General features: G+C 37.6%; 1 protein-coding gene across 2 annotated transcripts; it reads left to right on the top strand.

The window, feature by feature from the left end:
* The first annotated feature begins 599 nt into the window (after positions 1-599).
* LOC143300127 (casein kinase II subunit alpha-like) lies at positions 600-21305 on the top strand. 2 transcript variants are annotated; one of them, XM_076613658.1, is made up of 13 exons: positions 600-819; positions 986-1234; positions 5726-5837; positions 6701-6802; positions 7410-7460; positions 8564-8623; positions 12532-12615; positions 13832-13942; positions 14225-14326; positions 15116-15216; positions 15491-15639; positions 16249-16326; positions 17278-21305. In XM_076613658.1, exons 2-13 carry the CDS (start codon positions 1140-1142, stop codon positions 17373-17375), a joined length of 1143 nt encoding a protein of 380 aa, XP_076469773.1. In that variant the 5' UTR covers positions 600-819; positions 986-1139; the 3' UTR covers positions 17376-21305. The 2 variants fall into 2 exon arrangements, with proteins under 2 accessions (XP_076469773.1, XP_076469774.1); XM_076613659.1 differs by having other exon boundaries at positions 600-830.
* The last annotated feature ends 214 nt before the right edge of the window (positions 21306-21519 follow it).

Raw genomic sequence — 21519 nt, 5'->3', positions numbered from 1 at the left:
CCAGTAACAACATATAAAGGTGTGGAGTTGCATAGGTGGGAAAGAAAAGGCTTATGTGACAGGAAACTGCGTCAGTGCCACAGACTGATTTACTATATTGAATTTCACAGGAAAAATATTCATAATGAAGATGCACAATGGCTGTCTGATAAGAAGTGAGGCACTCGAAATGTTTTTGATCGTAGATAATTATTTTTACAAATTTCTCTCAACTTGAACCAGCAGAAGATATTCATAGGTATATATGAACTGGTAAAATAAATATGGCATGAATTTTTTGTTATCGTCTTCCTTTATGTTCACACACACACACACACACACACACACATATATATATATATATATATATATATATATATATTGCTGCCCCTGGTCGACGAGAAAGTGTCTCCGTAGTTAAAAAGATCGATAAGAAAACATGCCAGTCTGTTGTTTCAAACAGCCACGTCATGTCGTTTCCCCTGCTTCCTTGCAACACGCCATTAAAAATGCAGGTATCAAACATAGGCGTTGCCACGAAAGCTAATCCTGTGCATGTGCGCTTGATGGGAAAGAAGGGAGGTAACACAAACACACACTAAAAAAAGAAAAAACTTGTCTGTGGAGTGGCCTCGTTGCGGCGCGGGTGAACGACGGTCGCCATCTTGTGCTAGTTCTTGTTTTTTTTCACCAAGAAATGAAGTGACTTTGGAAACTTTTTGTTATAAATGTAGATTTTAGGTCGAGAACGCGGATATACAAGACCTAAGTGAAACATGAAATTAAGTGTTAGAGTTTGAGGGACGTGCCGTCCTACAGGAAGTGTGGCTGTAGCCGCAGGTGCGTATGCGGTGAGACAAGAGCAGAACACGCTGTTCGTTTTATCACATGCCTTGTTCCAACATTCTATTTTTAAATTCTCTGTCTGGTGAAAGATTCACATATATTTTTTACTCGAGAAAGGAACAGAGACATTTATAGGTGTTGGTTTTATTTTTTATTGCAGGAGGAAACGTCTAAGCATTTCTGCACTAACAAATCCGCTTTGAGTTTGACATTGTCGAAATCAAGAGTGAAACATCTTCAGATTCTGCTGTTCCTAACATTCTTGCCGGAAGAAAGGGCCGACAAGATTCTGCAACCCAGGGCCAGGCATCACTATGCCACTTCCAAGCCGTGCACGTGTGTATGCTGATGTCAACACACATAAAGCCAGAGAGTATTGGGATTATGAATCCCATGTGGTGGAATGGGGGTAAGTCTTCAAAACAAGTTGTGAAGAACTGTTCCCTGTTATGCTACATTTTTTTCAGATAAATTTACTTCTAATGCATGGACTTCAAACTGGATGTTCTAGCCTTAAACTAATAATACACTACAGAGGCCTGGCATTGACGTGACTGAATTCATTGAGAACAAAAACACAACTATAGGGCGTGGCCAGGAGCATAATTTTCACAAGTTGCACGAGTTGCAGACCAGTTACCAAAGATTTTTTTCATGAAGGAAAGACAGAGGAGAGAGTTGACTTTGGTATTTATAATTATAGATAATGAATACAGCATGGTAGAACAGTTCAAAAATGGACAAATAAAATCTAAGGGACTCTTCTTTACATTCTTAACCTAAAATTTTCATTGCCATATTTGATATTTTTCAGTTATTGCTATTGCATTTTTTTTTTTTTTGGGGGGGGGGGGGGTGGTCTTCTAAGTTCTGTTGATATCCAAGAGAGAAATCTTTGTGTAGGTCATTATGTGGCCATCAGTTTTGGCACTTGTGAATGAATATATATATCAGTGGTGTGTGGTAGTGATACGCGATGGCTTAAACTTGACAAAATTAATCTCACTGTTTCTCAGCTTTGTTAGATGATCATTGCTTCTGACATGATGTTTTAATAATTTCATGTATCATGATACAATATAGATGTTCTATCAAACTAAGTAACCCAAATAAAAAAGAGCTGGTGGTTAATGATTGCTTAACAATGCTTTACCACTTTATACAGGTCTGTGGTATCAGTGTCTCCATTCTTGTCACAAAGTAATAACTATGAAATAATAATATTGGACATTTATATAGCGCGGTTTTTTAGAAATACTGCTTAAACTTAAAGCACTTTACATTTTGTTCCTCCCCTCCTCCCTCCTCTCCCCTCCATAACCACACCCTCAACACACACCCACTCACACACACAGAGAAACATGTGCCAGAATACACTTATGCAAGTGAACATTAGAAACTACCCACCCACCCAAGATGCCCTCAAGAAAACATTCCTGCAACACACACTTGTGCATGCACACACACACCTGCAAGCACTCCATCACCCATGCAACAGGCAAATGACTTCACACAATTATGCATGTATTTAGATCCAGATCACACCAAGATCAGCTCTGGAAAAATTACTGTTGTTGGAAAAAAAAGATAATTTTAGTTGACTAGACAGTGCATCGTCATAGACAACTTCAGTTGACATCTGGGGCCACATTAGAAAGACCATTTTACACATGGAACAAAACTTGACAGCTGCAGCCAGTTTCCAGCGAATGGGATACTGACTAACCTTTGCGCCCTTGACCACATTTGAAGTGAACAAGGCCATTTGTGTTGACATGAACCGAAGTCTGTGACTGAGATCATCATATCATTACATTGTGTTGACACAAACCGAAGCCTGTGACTGAGATCATCATCATATTGTTTAAAATAATAGTAGACTTTACTGACTTGGGAGATGTGACACAAATGTGAAGTGACTGACACCTTATTAGGGCTTGGGTCTGGTTCATAGGTCATTTGACCAGTTGATCATAGAACCAGTGGGTCATTTTCAGACTTAAAGTTTAACTTAAAGTTAAACGCGTTAGGAAGATCAACCCTTTATTCCCGCCCCCGTCATCACCACTGGGCCACCCAGTAGCCCAGAAATTTGTTATTGAATTTGTACGTTATCCGTCACACTCATTGGTATGTGAAATGGTCTACAGCTATGCCAGGATTCTTTTCATTGACAACAACTCTGCGTTCAACACTATAGTACCATCAAAACTATATTTTAGACTGAAACTAGTGAAAGACCTCTCGCTGCCTGAATCAGTTGGTGCAGGGATCCTAAATTTTCTAAGATGCAGACCACAAGTTGTTAAAGTTGGTGACCTCACTTCCTCCACATGCATTCTCAACATAGGCACCCCACAGGGGTGTGTTCTATCCCCACTGTTGTACTCACTATTCGCACATGAATGTGCAACTCAAAATGAATGTAACACCATGGTCAAGTTTGCCAACGATGCTACTCTAGAAGGGCTGATTATGAACAGTGATGAGTCAAAATATAGGGAAGAAGTACATGAACTTGTCAGCTGGTGTGATCAAAACAACTTAGAACTCAATGTATCAAAAACCAAAGAATTAATTCTAGATTTCAGGAAGACCAGATCTGACCCCTTACCACTTGTCATTGAAGACAAGCAAGTAGAGCTCATCAGCAACTTTAAGTTCTCGGACTGATCATTTCCAACGATTTGAAATGGGAGAAAAATACAGAAAAAATAGTTAAGAAAGCACAACAGCGCCTGTACTTCCTTCGGCGCCTCAAGACGTTTGGAATTGAAAAAGAAATCATGGTTGATTTCTACCAAGCAGTCATTGAAAGTGTGCTGACCTTTGCTAATACTGTTTGGTACGGAAACATTTCGAAGGCAGAAGTTGCAGCCCTTAACAGAATCGTAAAAACTGCCACCAAGATTACTGGGGCTGATCTTCCTTTTCTAGAAGACATATATTATAAGCGGCTACTCAAAAAGGCAAAATCAATCAGCCAGGACGAATCACATCCAGCTTTTGGGATTTTCGAGATGCTCCCCTCTGGTCGACTGCACAGAAGTATAAGGACGAAAACCAATTGCTTTGCCAATGGCTTTTTCCCCAAAGCAGTCAATGGCCTGTCTCTCGAACAAATCCAGTGTGATAAATAGAATTGTGTAACCAACAACCATCTACCTGAATATCTAGTCATCAGACCCATTCACATGTAATATGCAGCTTCTGTTCAAACGTGTGTGTGTGCAGTGCGTGCATGTGTGGGTATGCACAAGTTTTTATATTGATATGCACTTGTAGTTGTATGTATTTTATTTCTACTGTATCTGTGTTTGTGTATGATTTTCGATTTATTTTCGTATCTTGTTATGTACTATCCCTCCCAATATTCCTTGTGACCCCGGAACACTTGGTAATAAAGACATATTCTATTCTATTCTATTCTATTAAATCAATCTATAATACAGTAGATAATGTTTGTAGAAACTATATGCTTAATGTTTGCTGTGTTGTAATGAACATCAACATGGAAAAAGCAACAGACATCACTAAACTTTATATATATATATATAATATATACAGTGCTGAAGCACATGGTTATTCCTACAGCTCTGGATAGTAAATGTTAACGTGATAGTCCAATTAATACAAAGGAAAAAGTGGAAACAAAAACAAAGCAGTACAGCTGAAAGACATCAGATCTACATTGGATATGTAACTTGTGTTTGTCGAAGACCATTGTTAACTCAAAGGAATACACTTTGCTTTGTGGAAAACCAACTTGTCACAGTTGCAAGATTTCTCTGAAATTTCTTAAAAGTAGAATGCTAGTATAATGTATGAACTAATTTAAATCTGTTCTTATGTTTTCACTGGAAGAATATCAAATGCACATTAGAAGAAGATTAAAAGCACTTATCTATGTTAGTATGTGAAAGTTGGGTTATGGAAACAGGGGTATGCCCAAGAAATGAAGTATAGAGCTGTGCAAAAACACATAAAAGGTTTTACTCTTGCATAAGATCAACGAAGTTATGTGTAAGTTTCCCTTGAACGCCGAAGAAATCTCTCAGTTTCCGACTCTCCAGAAACTCACAGAATGGAAGAGATTGCAATTGCTCTGAATGCTCATTCGATCTTTCTCAGACAATAGCTAGCTCTTTTCAGCAGCTTGCTTCACGATGTGGATGATATTTTACGGTGAAATGTTCATGTATTCTGCTGCAGTTCACAATACACAAATGGTGATGCCTTTGTGTAAAAATACCTCCTTTTGTTTCCCAGCTCAAAACAGGTTTTGATTTTTATTTAAAAATTTATTTTTTTTTTTTTTTTACATAATGTTTGTCCGCTAATTGTCAAACTGCAGAGCAACAACAGTGACAATTTATCTGTATTTTTTCTGAGTTTGAAACTCCTTCTGCCATTGTTTTACATGATAAGAGAAACTTACAAAAGCCCTTGTATATATAAGCTTGACCAATTTTTATGAAAAAAATAAGGAATCGAATGATTGGCTGCTACATTGATAGGACATTTTAAAATTGTATGCATGCATCCGTGATTGTGATAACGGACACAAGACCTAAACCGTGGTGTATGTTTTACAGTGAGTGCACTTTGTGAGGGTGTGAATATGCACTTTTTTACTTAAAAAAAAAAAAAATGATCCTGGCATAGTTACACAGACATTTGTATTGGTTGTGTGTTCTGTCATTTAGCCATGCAGTAATATGTGTGTTACCAGTGTATCCTTGTGACCCTGTACTCAGATCTGATATTAAAACTTTTTTCCCAAAAAATTCCTGTTCGGTACTGGTGGAGAATAGTTGATTTTGCTTAAATTTATGAAATAATTGTATCATTTTTAATTTAAGAAGTATTAATTTTTCTTTACTCAAAATTTATGTTGCAGAAATCAAGATGACTATCAGATTGTTCGGAAACTTGGTCGAGGAAAATACAGTGAGGTTTTTGAAGCAATAAATGTCACAAACAATGAAAAATGCGTCATCAAAATTTTGAAAGTGAGTACAATAGTTTTTGTAATTTGTGTTTTTAATGCTAAATAATTGTGATTTAGTACACAAACTGACAAAGATCTGTAGTACTAGTAGATAAAAAGAAAATGATATGCTTAACTTGTGGGAGTAAATATCAGATAATAATTTATATTGTGAATTAGTTTATGTATTTATTTATTTATGATTGTTGATTTCATCTTTAACTTCAGATGAATACTTTTTGTAAGTGGTGGTAATTCTCTAATTTTTTTTATTTATTTTTTATCAGCAGTTTTCCTTTCGTTAATAAAATGATGTGTGTAAATTTGTGGGAATATTTGTTACTTATCTGAATTTTTCATTTTAGTTTGTAGCAAACTAATACTTCTTGATTCATGTATTAGTTAACATTTTGTTATCTGTCATAAATGATATTATATTGATAGCTGATTTTATCATGATTATGTTCATCAGATGTTCATGTTGGCATTTGTATGTGAAGAATACTAATATTAAATAATTGATATTATGAATTGAATAATTGTATAACTTTTAATACAGATCACATTATCAGCTGGAATTAGTCTTTACCATAAAAAAGGTGTATTTGTAAATCATTGGCTTGTAAACTTTAAAAAAAAACTTTTTGAAAAATGATAGTGAGAGACAAAGTTCTGACTGAATGCTGCATTCTTTGTGTATAATGGTGCAGTAATTTTGTTATTTTTTTGGAAGAGAATAACATTTTGAAAAAAACATGAGCTAGTACAACAGTTTTAGTATCATTTTCCATGAAATAAGGCAAAGCATTTTGTAAATATATATATAAGCTGTGTCAAAATTGTCTGGAACTCTCATTTTTGGGGTTTTTTTTTCATTTTTTCCAGCCTGTGAAAAAGAAGAAGATCAAGAGAGAAATAAAGATTTTGGAAAATTTGCGTGGTGGTACAAATGTGATCACACTGATGGCCATTGTCAAAGATCCAGTGGTAAGTGTGTTCAAAGAACATTGTATTGTTCTGAAAGTCAGTGAGTTTTAAGGTGTGGATATTTATACATAAAAAGAAATCAGAACACAATGGTTTAATTGCTTATAATTATATTGTTTCTGGTCATCAGTCAGGTGGATCTGAAACAGAAAAAGTGAAAATAACTTGTCCTGTACTGATGCAGATTACTTTGAAAGGTTGCTCTTAGACTTTGAAGGTGTGAATGTTATAATTTTGGTGTGACTTTGATCTTTGATCTGAGTGACTTGGTTACATGGTAATCTTTGATGTTTGAGATACTTTTCTGACATAGCTTGGCATGTTTCATAGAGTTCTAAGATGTTTTTTTTAATTTTAATTTTTTTATTTTTTTATAAATTTTTATTAAAAGCACAGGTTATGCTAAAGCATGATTTGTTGTTGTACCAAGTTCAGATGAAAATTGTTAATGGAGTAATTTGTCAATTGGCAAGCAAAAACACCTGGAAATGTAGATGGATGACTAATCTTCACAATTATAACCATTGATTAGTTCTATAACAGAGCAGCTGCTTTACAAGTTTTGTTTTTAATGATGATGATATGAATATACATTTTTGCTTTTCAGTCTCGGACCCCAGCTCTTATATTTGAACATGTGAATAACACAGATTTCAAGGTAAGTTCTCATATCCTAATGTGTTGAAGTACTGTAATTTTCGGGCTATAAGGAAATACCTCTTCTCCATTACTGATTGGCTTACCTGAGAATCGAGGGTGCATTATCTATGGCCGAATCAGTTTTAGCATCTGTCTGGACAAGTGCAACTGACAGTCATACATTTGTCTGATGTAGCAGTTTCAAAACATTGATCATCTGTGTAAATGTTTGGTTTTATATACTGAAATGTTAACACAATGCTGAGTCTGAATGTTGTTTTATGGTTGTTGAATTTTAATTAAACTCAAATAATGATTAAAAAAAAAAAAAAAATCAGCTGTTCTGAGCTGGTATTGAAAGATGAAAATGCAAAAAAAAAAAAAAAAAGAAAAGTTATTAGCACGTCATCTCCTCTACATAAGCTGATAAATCTGTTCAGACTGGAAGTGAGAATGAACCACATGATATTGAAGTAGTGATGCAGATTTTTTTTTCTTCTATCTATTGGCTACTAGTTTCAGCATCAAAGTCATAGGGTATTCTCTGGCAGTAACACTGACAATGGTCATACAACTGAATAGACATACTGTAAATTGTTGGACAGTGTTGGTCAGGAAACGCCCAAAGACAGATCTGTGAAATAGATTATGCTCAACTGAGTGATTCCAGCCTTCCCAGTTAAGCCCCATTGCACACTCAACCCTGGGTAGGAGCTGGCCACGGGCAGAAGAAGCCCACGTCTGCTGGGAATCAAACCCATGTGTTTCCTGATTCTACCATTCAAAATGAGGAAAACAGTGTACCTGCAGAATCAACAATGTTGATCGTAGTTGCAGGTTTTGACTTTGAAACATAAGCGCTTAGCTTCTAGATCTCTTCCCTTTTGAAGGTTTCCAGATATGTGGATGTTGTACCAGTTTCCGAAAACTGTGTATTTATAGTTTCTTGCATTCCTGGCTTTAGATGTTTAGCTCCACTGGCTACTTGCTCTTCTGCTCGATAGTGAAGTATCTATATTAGTGATACTGATGATGAATTGCTGTTCCTTGCAAACTGGTGATTTGATTTTATTCGTTGCATTATGTTCACCATTTAATTTATAGTATGATTTGTTCATACAGCAACTGTATCAGACCTTCACGGACTACGATATACGATTCTACCTCTACGAGCTTATGAAGGTTGGTATCTCAAGAAAGTATTTAGAATTGCGTCCATCCTCTTTGTAATTGTAAGCAAAAGAAGAAAAATGACATTTCCTGTTTTACTAGTACGTAAACACTATCAGTGTATGTATTAGATTCTGTGAGTGTTCCTGTCTGTGCCAGCTTTGGTGTCTGCCCTCTGTTTAATGGTAGTTTATTTGTTTCTTTAGTTCCCTGACAACATCTCACCAGGCCTTTTGAGGAAGTGTGCTGTCCAACTATCTAGTGTCTTCACTGACATATTTAACATGTCTCTTCAAGCTTGTGTGGTGCCACACTGCTTTAAGAAACCAACAATCATTCCTGTTCTTAAAAGAAGCACAGCCTAGTTCTCTTAATGATTGTTGTCTTGTAGCCTTAACATCAGTCGTAATGAAAACATATGAATGCTTGATTCTACAGTTACTAAAAACCTGCATTCCTCCATCTTTTGAACCCTTTCAGTTCGCCTATAGAGCCAACAGATCAGTTGAAGATTCCATTAGCATAGGACTCTACCACGTCCTCAGACATCTCGAAAATCCTAACAGTTATGCCAGGATCCTTTTCATTGACTACAGCTCTGTGTTCAACACAGTAGTACCATCAAAACTATATTTTAAACAGAAAGACCTCTCGCTGCCTGAATCAATTTGTGCATGGATCCTAAATTTTCTAAGATGCAGACTGCAAGTTGTTAAAGTTGGTGACCTCACTTTCTCCACATGCATTCTCAACATAGGCACCCCACAGGTATGTGTTCTATCCCCACTGTTGTCCTCACTATTCGCACATGAATGTGCAACTCAAAATGAATGTAACACCATGGTCAAATTTGCTGACGATACTACTCTAGAAGGGCTGATTACGAACAGTGATGAGTCAAAATATAGGGAAGAAGTACATGAACTTGTCAGCTGGTGTGATCAAAACAACTTAGAACTCAGCGTATCAAAAACAAAAGAATTAATTTTATATTTCAGGAAGACCAGATCTGACCCCTCACCACTTGTCATTTTAAAGACAAGCAAGTAGAGATCATCACTGAATTTAAATTTCTTGGACTGATCATTTCCAGTGATTTGAAATGGGAGAAAATACAGAAAAAATTGTTAAGAAAGCACAACATCACACTGTACTTTCTTCGGCGCCTCAAAAAGTTCGGAATTAAAAAAGAAATCATGGTTGATTTCTACTGAGGAAGCTAGACAGGGATACAGAGGGGAGGTAACCTACTTCCAGGAGGTTATCGGCTGTAGCTGCTTTCGTTTTCTGCGCATAGGCGGATAGTAGTTTGCACAGGACAGGAATCAGACTCCCTGCCCGAGTCTGCACCAGTGGGTCACGGTAAGTAGGTTAGATAAACGTAATTTTAGGGAAAACATTTTCTTCAATTTCTACTGAGCAGTCATTGAAAGTGTGCTAACCTTCGCTATTACTGTTTTGTACGGAAACATTTCCAAGGCAGAAGTTGCAGCCCTTAACAGAATCGTAAAAGCTGCCACCAAGATTACCATGGCTAATCTACCTTCTCTAGAAGACATATATTATAAGCGGCTACTCAAAAAAGCAAAATCAATCAGTCAGGACGAATCACATCCAGCTTTTGGGATTTTCGAGATGCTCCCCTCTGGTCGACGGTACAGAAGTATAAGGACGAAAACTAATTGCTTTGCTGATAGTGTTTTCCCCAAAGCAGTCAGTGGCCTGTCTCTCGAACAAATCCAGTATGATAAACAGAATTGTGCAATCAACAACCATCTACCTGAAGATCTAGTCATTATGATTAGCCCCATCCACATGTAATATGCAGCTTCTGTGTGTGTGTGAGAGAGAGAGAGAGAGAGAGTGTGTGTGTGTGTGCAGTGTGTGCATGTGTGTGTATGCGCACGTTTTTATATTGATAATGATGTGCACTTGTGTGTATTCTAATTTCTACTGTATCTGCGTTTGTGTATGATTTTCGATTTATGTTTGTACTTTGTTATGTACTATCCTCCCCAATGTTCCTTGTGACCCTGGTACACTTGGAAATAAAGACATGTTCTGTTCTATTCTATTATTTATTTTATAAATATTTTCACTGTATACAGAGATGCCAACTGTTTCAATTTGTTTTTGTATTATGGTATCATTTTGATGTTTCTCTCACTGTATAATTTTATGAAGTAAATAGAAATTTATACCAAGATGAATATCTCGTGTCAAATGATAACACCCAACAAAGAAATAATCTCCTTGTCATTTCAATGCAGTGGTTACAATCTGTCAAAGTGTACAAAATAGCCTGTCAGATATAAATAAAACTATAAGTCATTAAGTGCATACATTGTGGAGTGATTATTTGGTTTCATTTGCCATGATTCTGTCGTATGCTTTTATTACATATATAGTATGCCATCTTTTGTTGTTTTTAGTCTTTATGTATCAAAGACTTCACCACATTTAATTTCTTACTGAGATGATAACAGTTTATTTAGAGTGAGTGAAATTTAGGAACAGTTTTTATTTTTCCTTTGTGTGTACACACTGATGACTGACTGAATGCATAATTAATCTAATTTTGTGTACATTTCTCGTTTCACCATGAATTGATCCTACACTGTAAACATACCTTGTTTTACCACAGATTAATCCTGTACTGTATACGTTCCTAGTTTCACCATGAATTAATCCTGTACTGTATACATTCCTCGTTTTACCATGAATTAATCCTGCACTGTATACGTTCCTAGTTTCACCATGAATTGATCCTGTACTGTATACATTCCTCGTTTTACCATGAATTAATCCAGCACTGTATACGTTCCTAGTTTCACCATGAATTGATCCTGCACTGTGAACATTCCTTGTTTTACCATGAATTAATCCTGCACTGTGTACATTCCTTGTTTTAACACATATTAATCCTGCACTGTTTACGTTCCTTGTTTTACCACATATTAATCCTGCACTGTGTTCATTCCTTCCTTTACCACATATTAATCATGCGCTGTGTACATTCCTTGCTTTACCACATATTAATCCTGCACTGTACATTGTTTTACCACACATTAATCCTGCACTGTGTACATTCCTTGTTTTACCACATATTAATCCTGCACTGTGTTCATTCCTTCCTTTACCACATATTAATCATGCACTGTGTACATTCCTTGCTTTACCACATATTAATCCTGCACTGTGTACATTCCTTGCTTTACCACATATTAATCCTGCACTGTGTTCATTCCTTATTTTACCACACATTAATCCTGCACTGTATACATTGCTTGTTTTACCTCACATTAATCCTGCACTGTGTACATTCCTTGTTTTACCACACTTTAATCCTGCACTGTGTACATTCCTTGTTTTACCTCACATTAATCCTGCACTGTGTACATCCTTGTTTTACCTCACATTAATCCTGCACTGTGTACATTCCTTGATTTACCACACATTAATCCTGCACTGTGTACATTCCTTGTTTTACCACACATTAATCCTGCACTGTGTACATTCCTTGTTTACCTCACATTCATCCTGCACTGTGTACATCCTTGTTTTACCTCACATTAATCCTGCACTGTGTACATTCCTTGTTTTACCACACATTAATCCTGCACTGTGTACATTCCTTGTTTTACCTCACATTAATCCTGCACTGTGTACATTACTTATTTTACCTCACATTAATCCTGCACTGTGTACATTACTTGTTTTACCACATATTAATCCTGCACTGTGTACATTACTTGTTTTACCACACATTAATCCTGCACTGTGTACATTACTTGTTTTACCACATATTAATCCTGCACTGTGTACATTACTTGTTTTACCACATATTAATCCTGCACTGTGTACATTACTTGTTTTACCACATATTAATCCTGCACTGTGTACATTCCTTGCTTTACCAGGCTCTGGACTTCTGCCACAGCATGGGGATCATGCATCGAGACGTCAAACCTCACAATGTCATGATAGACCATGAAAACAAAAAGGTGAGAGTGTAGAAAAGTTGCTTTTAGAGTATCGTACATTCAGATGTTTAACAAGTGATAGAGCGAAACTCTTTGTGTTGCAGGGATCATCTTAAAAAGATAAATTACTCTATTACGTGCTTTACTGCTAATGTTTTGCTTGGTCAGTGTACAGAATTCCATGATTAACTTACCTTATAATTAGAAATTAGAATTGCTGCTGTCATTGGACAGATGGTTAATGTGCAAACCAGGATGAGACTTTTTTGTTTTTTTTATTAGTGCATTGTTTTTGGTTTTTTATTTGTTTGTTGTTGTTTTTTGGTCAGTTCCTTAGCACTTGAGAAAAGTTCTTTGTGGTATGCAAATCTCTTATTTCTGAGAGTGGACTTTTCATGTTTGTGACAGTGATGGAGTGATGGCCTAGAGGTAACGCACCCGCCTAGGAAGCGAGAGAACCTGAGTGTGCTGGTTCAAATCATGGTTCAGCCGCCGATATTTTCTCCCCTCCACTAGACCTTGAGTGGTGGTCTGGACACTTGTCATTTGGATGAGACAATAAACCAAGGTCCCGTATGCAGCATGCACTTAGCACACATAAAAGAACCCACGGCAACAAAAGGGTTGTTCCTGGCAAAATTCTGTAGACAAATCCACTTCAATAGGAAAAAGAAATTAAACTGCACGCAGGAAAAAAATACAAAAAAATGGGTGGTGCTCTCAATGTAGCAACTCGCTTTCACTGGGGAGAGCAGCCCGAATTTCACACAGAGAAATCTGTTGTGACAAAATAAGAGAAATACAAATAAAATACAAATTATATTTACCCTGCTGTTCTGCAGCCACACCTGGATTTTGGGGTTAGGCACACAGGTATGTGTGTGTTTCCATCAACTACCAAATGCCAACATGAAGTTTGGGATTTTTAATCAGGATATTAGATTACCTACATATGTAGGGGAAAGCTCTTGCAAATCCGCGAAATAATGTATTTGGAGATCAGAAGAATTTCCAGTGTTAACCCATAAAGCATTTGGAGATTCAATCAAAGGATATGCTGGTAAAAATCAAGCACTCCACTTAGCTGTCAACAAAACGACTATGGAGGCATGTAGTGGGCACTTTTGATGATGTTTTTCATGTTAAGCCATCAGATTTTTTAGTTCAAAGAGATTTGTGTATTTGAAGCATGAAAGTGTGAGATTGATTGAAACAGAAGTCCAGTGCCTGCTTTCAGTTGCGTCTGATTGACTGGGGTCTGGCAGAGTTCTATCACCCAGGCATGGAGTACAATGTGAGAGTGGCCTCACGCTACTTCAAGGGGCCAGAGCTGCTTCTGGACTATCAGGTAACTTGGTTTCATTCAGGTTTCTTTTACTTTGATTTTTAATCCTTGAGCTCATCGAGGAACATAGGGCCTCACATTTAATTTAACCCTCAGCCTGCCAAAGGATTTTGCATATAACTGAATTCTATTTTCCATGGTGTTTCAAGAACACACACACTTCTCCTTGGGAGAGCAGTCTGAATTTCACACAGAGAAATCTGTTGTGACAAAAAGAGTAAGAGAATACAATATAGTAGAATACAATACAATTCAATACAGTTGTGAATTATATGTGTTTTGCAGATGTATGACTACTCCCTAGACATGTGGAGTCTAGGATGCATGTTTGCCAGCATGATCTTCAGAAAAGAACCCTTCTTCCACGGGCATGACAACTACGATCAGGTATCTGATCACTTTATCTGGTTCATTGAGGCTGTGCCATGTTATGTACATTTATAATAATGTACATTTATACAACACCCTTTCTCTGTGATGTTTTGGAGCTTCTAGTCTTGGGTTGGTTTAGTTGGTCATAGTCCACTTGGTAACATTTTCAGTTATAAAAATGCTATTTAGTTTTTGCACACAAGTCTTGTCTAAAACTGTCAAGATTTTAGAATGTGTATTCATGCTCCTACTCAGTTTTTTTGTTTTGGTTTTGTTGGTCTCTTTCTGTGTCTCTGTTTTCTAGCCTTGTTACATATACTTTATTGTGATGATCTCAGGTACAGAATAATAAATGATTCATCTTTTTTATATGTGATCACTAAGTTGTGATGAAATTGATCAAATTGTGCTGTTTGTATGAACATGTTTTCACAATATGCAGGTTTCTATAATCACTATGAATTAAGTATGATTATGGCATATGATATTTTAGTTTGTTTTATTTGTCATTCTTCAAGGAGCGTTCTGGTATAAAAGATTAAAACATCAGTTGTGTCACCTTCAGAATATGCTGTGGTTTTACTTTGTGCATGAAAATGATGTTAGAAATAGAATTAGTATATTAGGCCGTCTTTGCCAAATTAGTATCACTGCTGACCACTACTCTAAGATTGAATTTAGGTTATTTATGCTTGTACATACACGATTTTGTTGTTGTTTATTTGCATATCCTTTTCTGTTCTTTTGGTATGTATTTTCATATGTTTTCTGAAGGACTGATCAAAAGAAATGCTTTTATTTTAGCTTGTAAGGATCGCCAAAGTCTTAGGGACAGACGACTTGTACGGGTACATTGAAAAGTACCAGATTGACCTTGACCCAAGGTTCAACGATATTCTTGGCAGGTAAGCAGGGTTTTTACTTAAACATTCTTCAAAGAATTTGTTTTCTTTTTTTTTTATTCCTTGTCTGTTCTCAAATAGCACCTTGTGGAAATATTAGTTCACATATTGAAAACATGTTTGGACAAAAGTGTGTGTGGCAGGGGTGGGTGGCTATTTCTGTGAGGAACTTTAAAAACCATTTAAAACATGTTTGTCATTGTGTTTGAACTGAATGTGGAATACTCGGGCTTTCAGTCAGGAAAGTGGGAGTTACATCTGGATCATTTGATTGCAGGCACTCCAGGAAACGATGGGAGCGTTTTGTGCACAGTGAAAACCAGCACTTGGTCAGTCCAGAAGCCCTGGATTTCCTGGACAAACTCCTGCGATACGACCACAATGAACGACTGACAGCACGTGAAGCAATGGAGCACCCCTACTTTTGTGAGTGAACATTCCGTTAACTTCATCCTTCAGAAATCATGATTGTCAACGCTGACACTTTGGAAGATCATTGATGACATGTTGATCTTGGTAGATGATACTGTAAATCAGTTAGGATTGTTTTTGTTCAGCAAGGTTATAACTAAGCATTTTATTTCGAACTGTCAACTCTAGCTGTGTCTGTTTTCTTCTTTGAAGGAAATAAATTGTCTTTTATTAATTTTCTTTACAGATAACAGATTATGGTTTGAATTTCTGTGGGTATGTGTGTGGGTTTTTTTGGGTTTTTTTTCCCCTGTTATTTTATTTTTGGCCCTCAACTTCTTTTTAAACAAAATCAGGGATCACATGTTTACAATGAGAAACTAATGAAATACTCAGTACTGGCAGAAACATTTAGGGAGGAAGGTGACAGAATGGTTAAGACACTCAGCTGCCAATATTGAGAGTACGTGAGAGTGGGTTTGAATCCCACTCTTGCCCTATCTGGCAAAATTCTGTAGAAGAAATCCACTCTCATTATGACATAGATGCACAAACATATAAGCATGCATTCAAGGCCTGACTGGTGCTGTTTTAACAATGTCAGTATGTGTGCGTGTGTTTCAGACCCTATAGTTCAGGAGCAGGGACGCATGACCAACCTGTCGGGTCACACCTCCCCAACTCCCTCTGCCACCACTGCAGGTCAGTCATAGAGAGCACAAGTTGTTTTTGGAATAATCTTTATAAATTCAATTGAAAATTATCTTTCCATTTAAAGGCTTGTTGCTCACACCACACAGTTTCACAGCATGCAGTCGAGTCTGATGTACATATAGATACATGACAAGGGTTGAACTGAAAAGTAGAAAAGTGAAACATGAAGCTGAATTGAATAATGAAAGTAATGAAACATTACAGTGTACGTGTCACACAGTAAATGAAATAAAATGTATTTTTAAGACAAAACTAAGAAATACTATTTCTAATATAAAAACTGTTTCTGAATAGCTTTAGTCATCATCACTAAATCATGCATTCATCTGGTGTTGTTTTTACTCAGTTTTGCTGCTGCTTATGAAATTAAAATGTTGACTGATGTATTTTTTTTCAAAGATAAGTGTAGACAGATATGAAGTGGCTTTGCCACAATATTTGTTCTGTTGAGTGGAGAATTTGGAGTGAGTGAACAAGCTGGTTCATTTTTGCAAGTTCTGATTTGTTTAATGAACTGTTTTGAGATGTAATTGTATCAGTTTGTGATGGATGATAATAAGCTGTCAGCTGTTACTGCTCTGAGTTGGCGTTTTGTTTGTTGCGCAAGCAGCACTTGGGCAGTGCTTCTCAGACTTAATTGTGACAACAGCTTACTGACTGTAAAGTCATGTAATCTCCAATATTTATTCTGTATATTTTTTACTGTGACGTTACTGTTTGATCATGGATGATTTTTCTGCAGAAGTTTCATTTAAGGGTTGATTTAGACTAATTTATTTCTATGAATGTGTGCATGTGAGCATAAATGCCGACATACTGGATATGTTTCAAGAGAATTGTCACATAACTGTATTGTTGGGCTACACTGTGAGTATATTTTGTGCTTGGTGCATTGTGTGGGACTTGAGGCCATTGACAGCTGCGACTGACTGTTTGCAGGTGCTGTGGTGAGCAACACAGTCGGCGTGTCGGGGTCGCCTGTGATGGCCTCCAGCATGTCACCGTTGCCTAACAATGCTGCCACAGCGCAGACCTAAACACTGACCACCCCCTCACCTTCACTTACACACCTTTCCGGCCCTGAAGAAAAAGTCAGGCGACTGGGTACTGCATGTTTCTGTGTCAGAGATGGACCAGGTGACAGCAGTCTGTGGGATCCAGCGGGGCAAAAGTTGTCGTCATGTGTGTGGTGGTGCAGTGGGTAGCACAGTGCTAGTGGAACCAGGAGAGCTGAGTGGAAGAAGCATGTCCTTCTGATGTGTAGAAAGACTGAATACTGCTGTATAGAAAGACTGAATACTAAAACTGAATACTGGTGTATAGAAAGACTGAATACTGGCGTGTAGACTGAATGCTGGCGTATAGAAAGACTGAATACTGGCATATAGAAAGACTGAATACTGGCATATAGAAAGACTGAATACTGGTGTATAGAAAGACTGAATACTGGCGTACAGAAAGACTGAATGCTGGTGTATAGAAAGACTGAATACTGGCGTACAGAAAGACTGACCAGTGCTGGGAGAGGACACAGACACAGCTCCTGTGCTGGTGGTGGTCGTGGCTTTAAAGTGACCTTGGAATTGCACTGACACTGGATCTGTCAGGACTGCCACCTTGTGCATTGGGAGCAAAGTGAAAAAAAGGAGACAGGTACCTGTGGGTAACTCACAGATCTGCAGACTCTGAGACTTCCACAGTTGATGATGTCTAGTGTGTGTGAGAGAGAGAGTTTCTGCTGTTTGCGAGAGAGACATTTGGCAATATGTGTTTCTATTGTTTTCTTGTGTGTGTGTGTGGGTTTTTTTTCATTATTTTTTTATTTGATTATGTTTTGTTCAACAGGGCATTTTTTGTCTGTTTTTAAAAAATAATTTGATATCTTAATCTGAGGCAGTATTTTGGTTTGATATTACAACATAGAATAGTATGTGGTGAATGTATGTGACAACAATGAGATTGTTTGGTAGTGTGATTTGTCATCATTAGGTGAGTGAAGGATTTGAAACTGTATTTTGTGATTTCTGAGTGTGTGTTGTCTGTGTAATGTTGGGTGAATGTGGCGTGTTCAATTATCCAGTAATGTATTTCCTGTTGGCTTCACGGGCAGTTGGTGAAAACTTTATTCATTATGCAGAGTATTGATTTAATATGTATGTAAGCAAGTAAGATATGAAAAAAAAAGTATTTAAAAAAAAAAGTGAGTGTACAGGTGAGGAAGTGAGAGATGATGTGCTACAGAAGTGTGTCCAGTGACTGACAGGGGGAGGTGCCAGTGGTGGGCAGTGCTGTTGTCAAGCCTTGGCCACTCTGGGGATCACTCACAACTTGCAGCTACAGGAATGGGCCCTTGCCTCCCTCCCCACTGTGCTGTGTCCTCGTGTTGGAGGGAGTCCATGTGTGTCACTTCTGACCCATGTTGTGCTGTCTGGAGCAAGTACGCACATGAGATACAGTATATCCGTTTGTCACATCCATCCTCCTGCAATTTGTAATTTAAGTTTCGAAGAGGAAATAGTTGAAGCCCGACAAATCCTGCAATCATGGTTTTGTGAATGTCATAAAACTTGTGATACTGATAGTCTGTAGCTGGATGAGTGATGGTGGGTTGATCTTGGATTAATGTTCACCTGGCTGGTGGATTCATCCAGCCATGTGAACGTGTGTCTGTGGTATACACAGGAAAATCAGAGTATTAGTTTGTCACCACCCTGTATGGTGTGGGGAGTAAGCAGTCAGCGACCATGTCTCACTTCTTGGACATGCCATTCATCGTTGTGATCTTTGTTGAAGGAGGAGGAATACCATCCACTTCAATATGTGCTGGGTTAATGATTCATCAATCATATGTTCACATGCTCTTTTTTCAGTTTTTCTTTCCAGGTCAAAAGTGTTTTTGTTTTTTTTAAACTTACTGTTGTCTCATGTATGTTGTCCAGCATGTTCAGCATCAGTAGTTTCATCATTTGGTGCTTTATGGCTCTTTGCACTTTCAGCATTTTTGTAAACAGCAGTATACTATGCCAAGGAAAAGCTGGTACATGGAGACTGCATGAAGTCCGACATTCGATGATCGAGTCAGCCAAGTAGACAAGCTGAGCTGAAATTAAAGGAATATCAATTTGTCTAGTCCACTGTAGCTGATACTTAGCTTATGTAACTAGACCAGTTTTGTAATTGCAGTGTTTGACAAAAGTATGTGTCTTTTCCTCTCATGTCCAAGATTTGTCATGATTATCATGTCTGGTTATGAGAGATCCTGATTGCAGTAATTTGACCAGCTGGCTTTACTCAAACCCATTAGTAGGTGACATCATGTTCTTTGTCTCATTGCCTGACCATAGGATGAAAGCCAGTGATGTCATGTTTGTCTGATTGCCTGGCAGTTTGATGAAAGCCAGTGACATCATATTTGTCTCATTGGCTGGCAATAGGATGGAAGCCAGTAATGTCATGTGTGTCTCATTGCCTGGAAGTTGAATGGAAGCCAGTGATGTCATGTTTGTCTCATTGCCTGGCAGGTGAATGGAAGCCAGTTATGTCATGATTGAAGTCTTGCCTGAAACCAAGTGTGCTTAGATGAACAACTTTAGTTCCCATTTCCATAGCCAGTGACCAAATAAACAATGATCTGACAAATGTGTGCATGTAGCTTGTGTTTGATGGCACTATCCTGTGTGAGGTTTGGCGATGAGGGGTGAGGAACTGGTTGTTCTGGTCTGGGGCAACTGTGTTAATGCACAGTCCACATCCTCAACAAACAACACATTGTCTGGGTGTCAGACAACACAGTGTGAATCCACACTCCACAGCACTTACTTATACATGGGTCGGTTATATAAAGGTCATGAATCTATTTTGCTGTGTGACATTTTCACTATTTTCTGTACTCTTGTCTTTGGATCTACACCTCCCTCTTGAAGACATTGGTTTTTTTACATCTGAATCCTGGAGATCTGTGTACTGTATCACTGTTTACAGCCTTATGAGGAGAAAGTTTAGCACAGAACATATTACAAATAGTGAATCAAGTTTGCGTTGCCCATAATACTCGTCAACGCTATGTGGTTTGTTTGAACTCTCCTGTTATGTTGTTTTGGTGGGTGCACTGTCAAAAGTGTGACTGAAGTCCGTTGTTACCCGCCAGCCCAGTTTCAGTGGGATTGCTTTGCTGGTTCTGAATGGATCCACATCAGGATGTCAGAAGTATTACCAGGTTCCTACATGAAAACAAAGAAAAGCATTTGAGAAGAAGGTGCCAACTCATCACTTGTAAAAACTGTGTGGCATTGATGATGTATTACACATGCTTAGAAATGTTTTTTTTTTCTACATTGAATGTTTTTTGAGCGCGTTTCATGCTTTCAACCATGTTAACGTACTCCCTCCTTCCCTTCTATTCCCCCCTTTCCTCCCTCCTCCAAACTGTTATTGTCTTTTTTCTCTGGTGACCCTGACCAAGACAAAATCTGGACCTCAGTGATTTTTTGTTGATTGTTTTTTCTTTTATTTTTCATAAGTGGCTTCAGAATGACAGTTCGGTAACTGCAATCATTTTTCATTACATTTCATTTGGATCTGTTGTGAAGAATTATCAGTTCTGCACATACAGAGGGATATAAAATTGTATTGGCTCAAAATAACTTTTTGGGGTACCCATAAATAATGATCATGTACTCTCTGCAGCTACTTTTTAGGGAGAGATGGGGGGTAGTAATTTTTTTTATTTTTTTTCTTGTTCCCACCCAGAGCTTCCTTCATTATCAATAGCATCCTAGCTGTGTTTGGTAGATAGTGCATGTTTTGCTTACAGTGATCCATGCTTTGGATCCTTGAACATTTTTCACTGAATTGCCCAGTTCATGTGGAGTTGTGTTTGACTGTACAAGGAATGTGGAGTGGTTGTGGTCCATTTATAAAATGCAACATTTTCTGCTGCTGGCAGAAATGTTTCTGCAATACCTCTCCTTTGCTTCTCTTGTTGTTTTTACTACAGGAACACTGACTTGGAACAAATTAAAGTGATTGATGTGTTGTTCGTTTTGTGTGTGATTCTTTGTGGTGCTTTGAATCTTGCTGCATGCTTCACTGCTGTGGTTTGTTGATTATTATCAGTTGTATTGTCATGGTTGGTTGGGTGGTCTTAATCTCAGTTGTATATCTGTGGATGCAGAGGTGCCA

The sequence above is a fragment of the Babylonia areolata genome, chromosome 26, assembly GCF_041734735.1.
Source record: "Babylonia areolata isolate BAREFJ2019XMU chromosome 26, ASM4173473v1, whole genome shotgun sequence".
In the NCBI taxonomy this organism is placed as follows: Eukaryota; Metazoa; Mollusca; class Gastropoda; order Neogastropoda; family Buccinidae; genus Babylonia; species Babylonia areolata.
The sequence above is the reverse complement of the archived record's forward strand: the minus strand, read 5'-3'. Positions and strand labels throughout refer to the sequence as shown.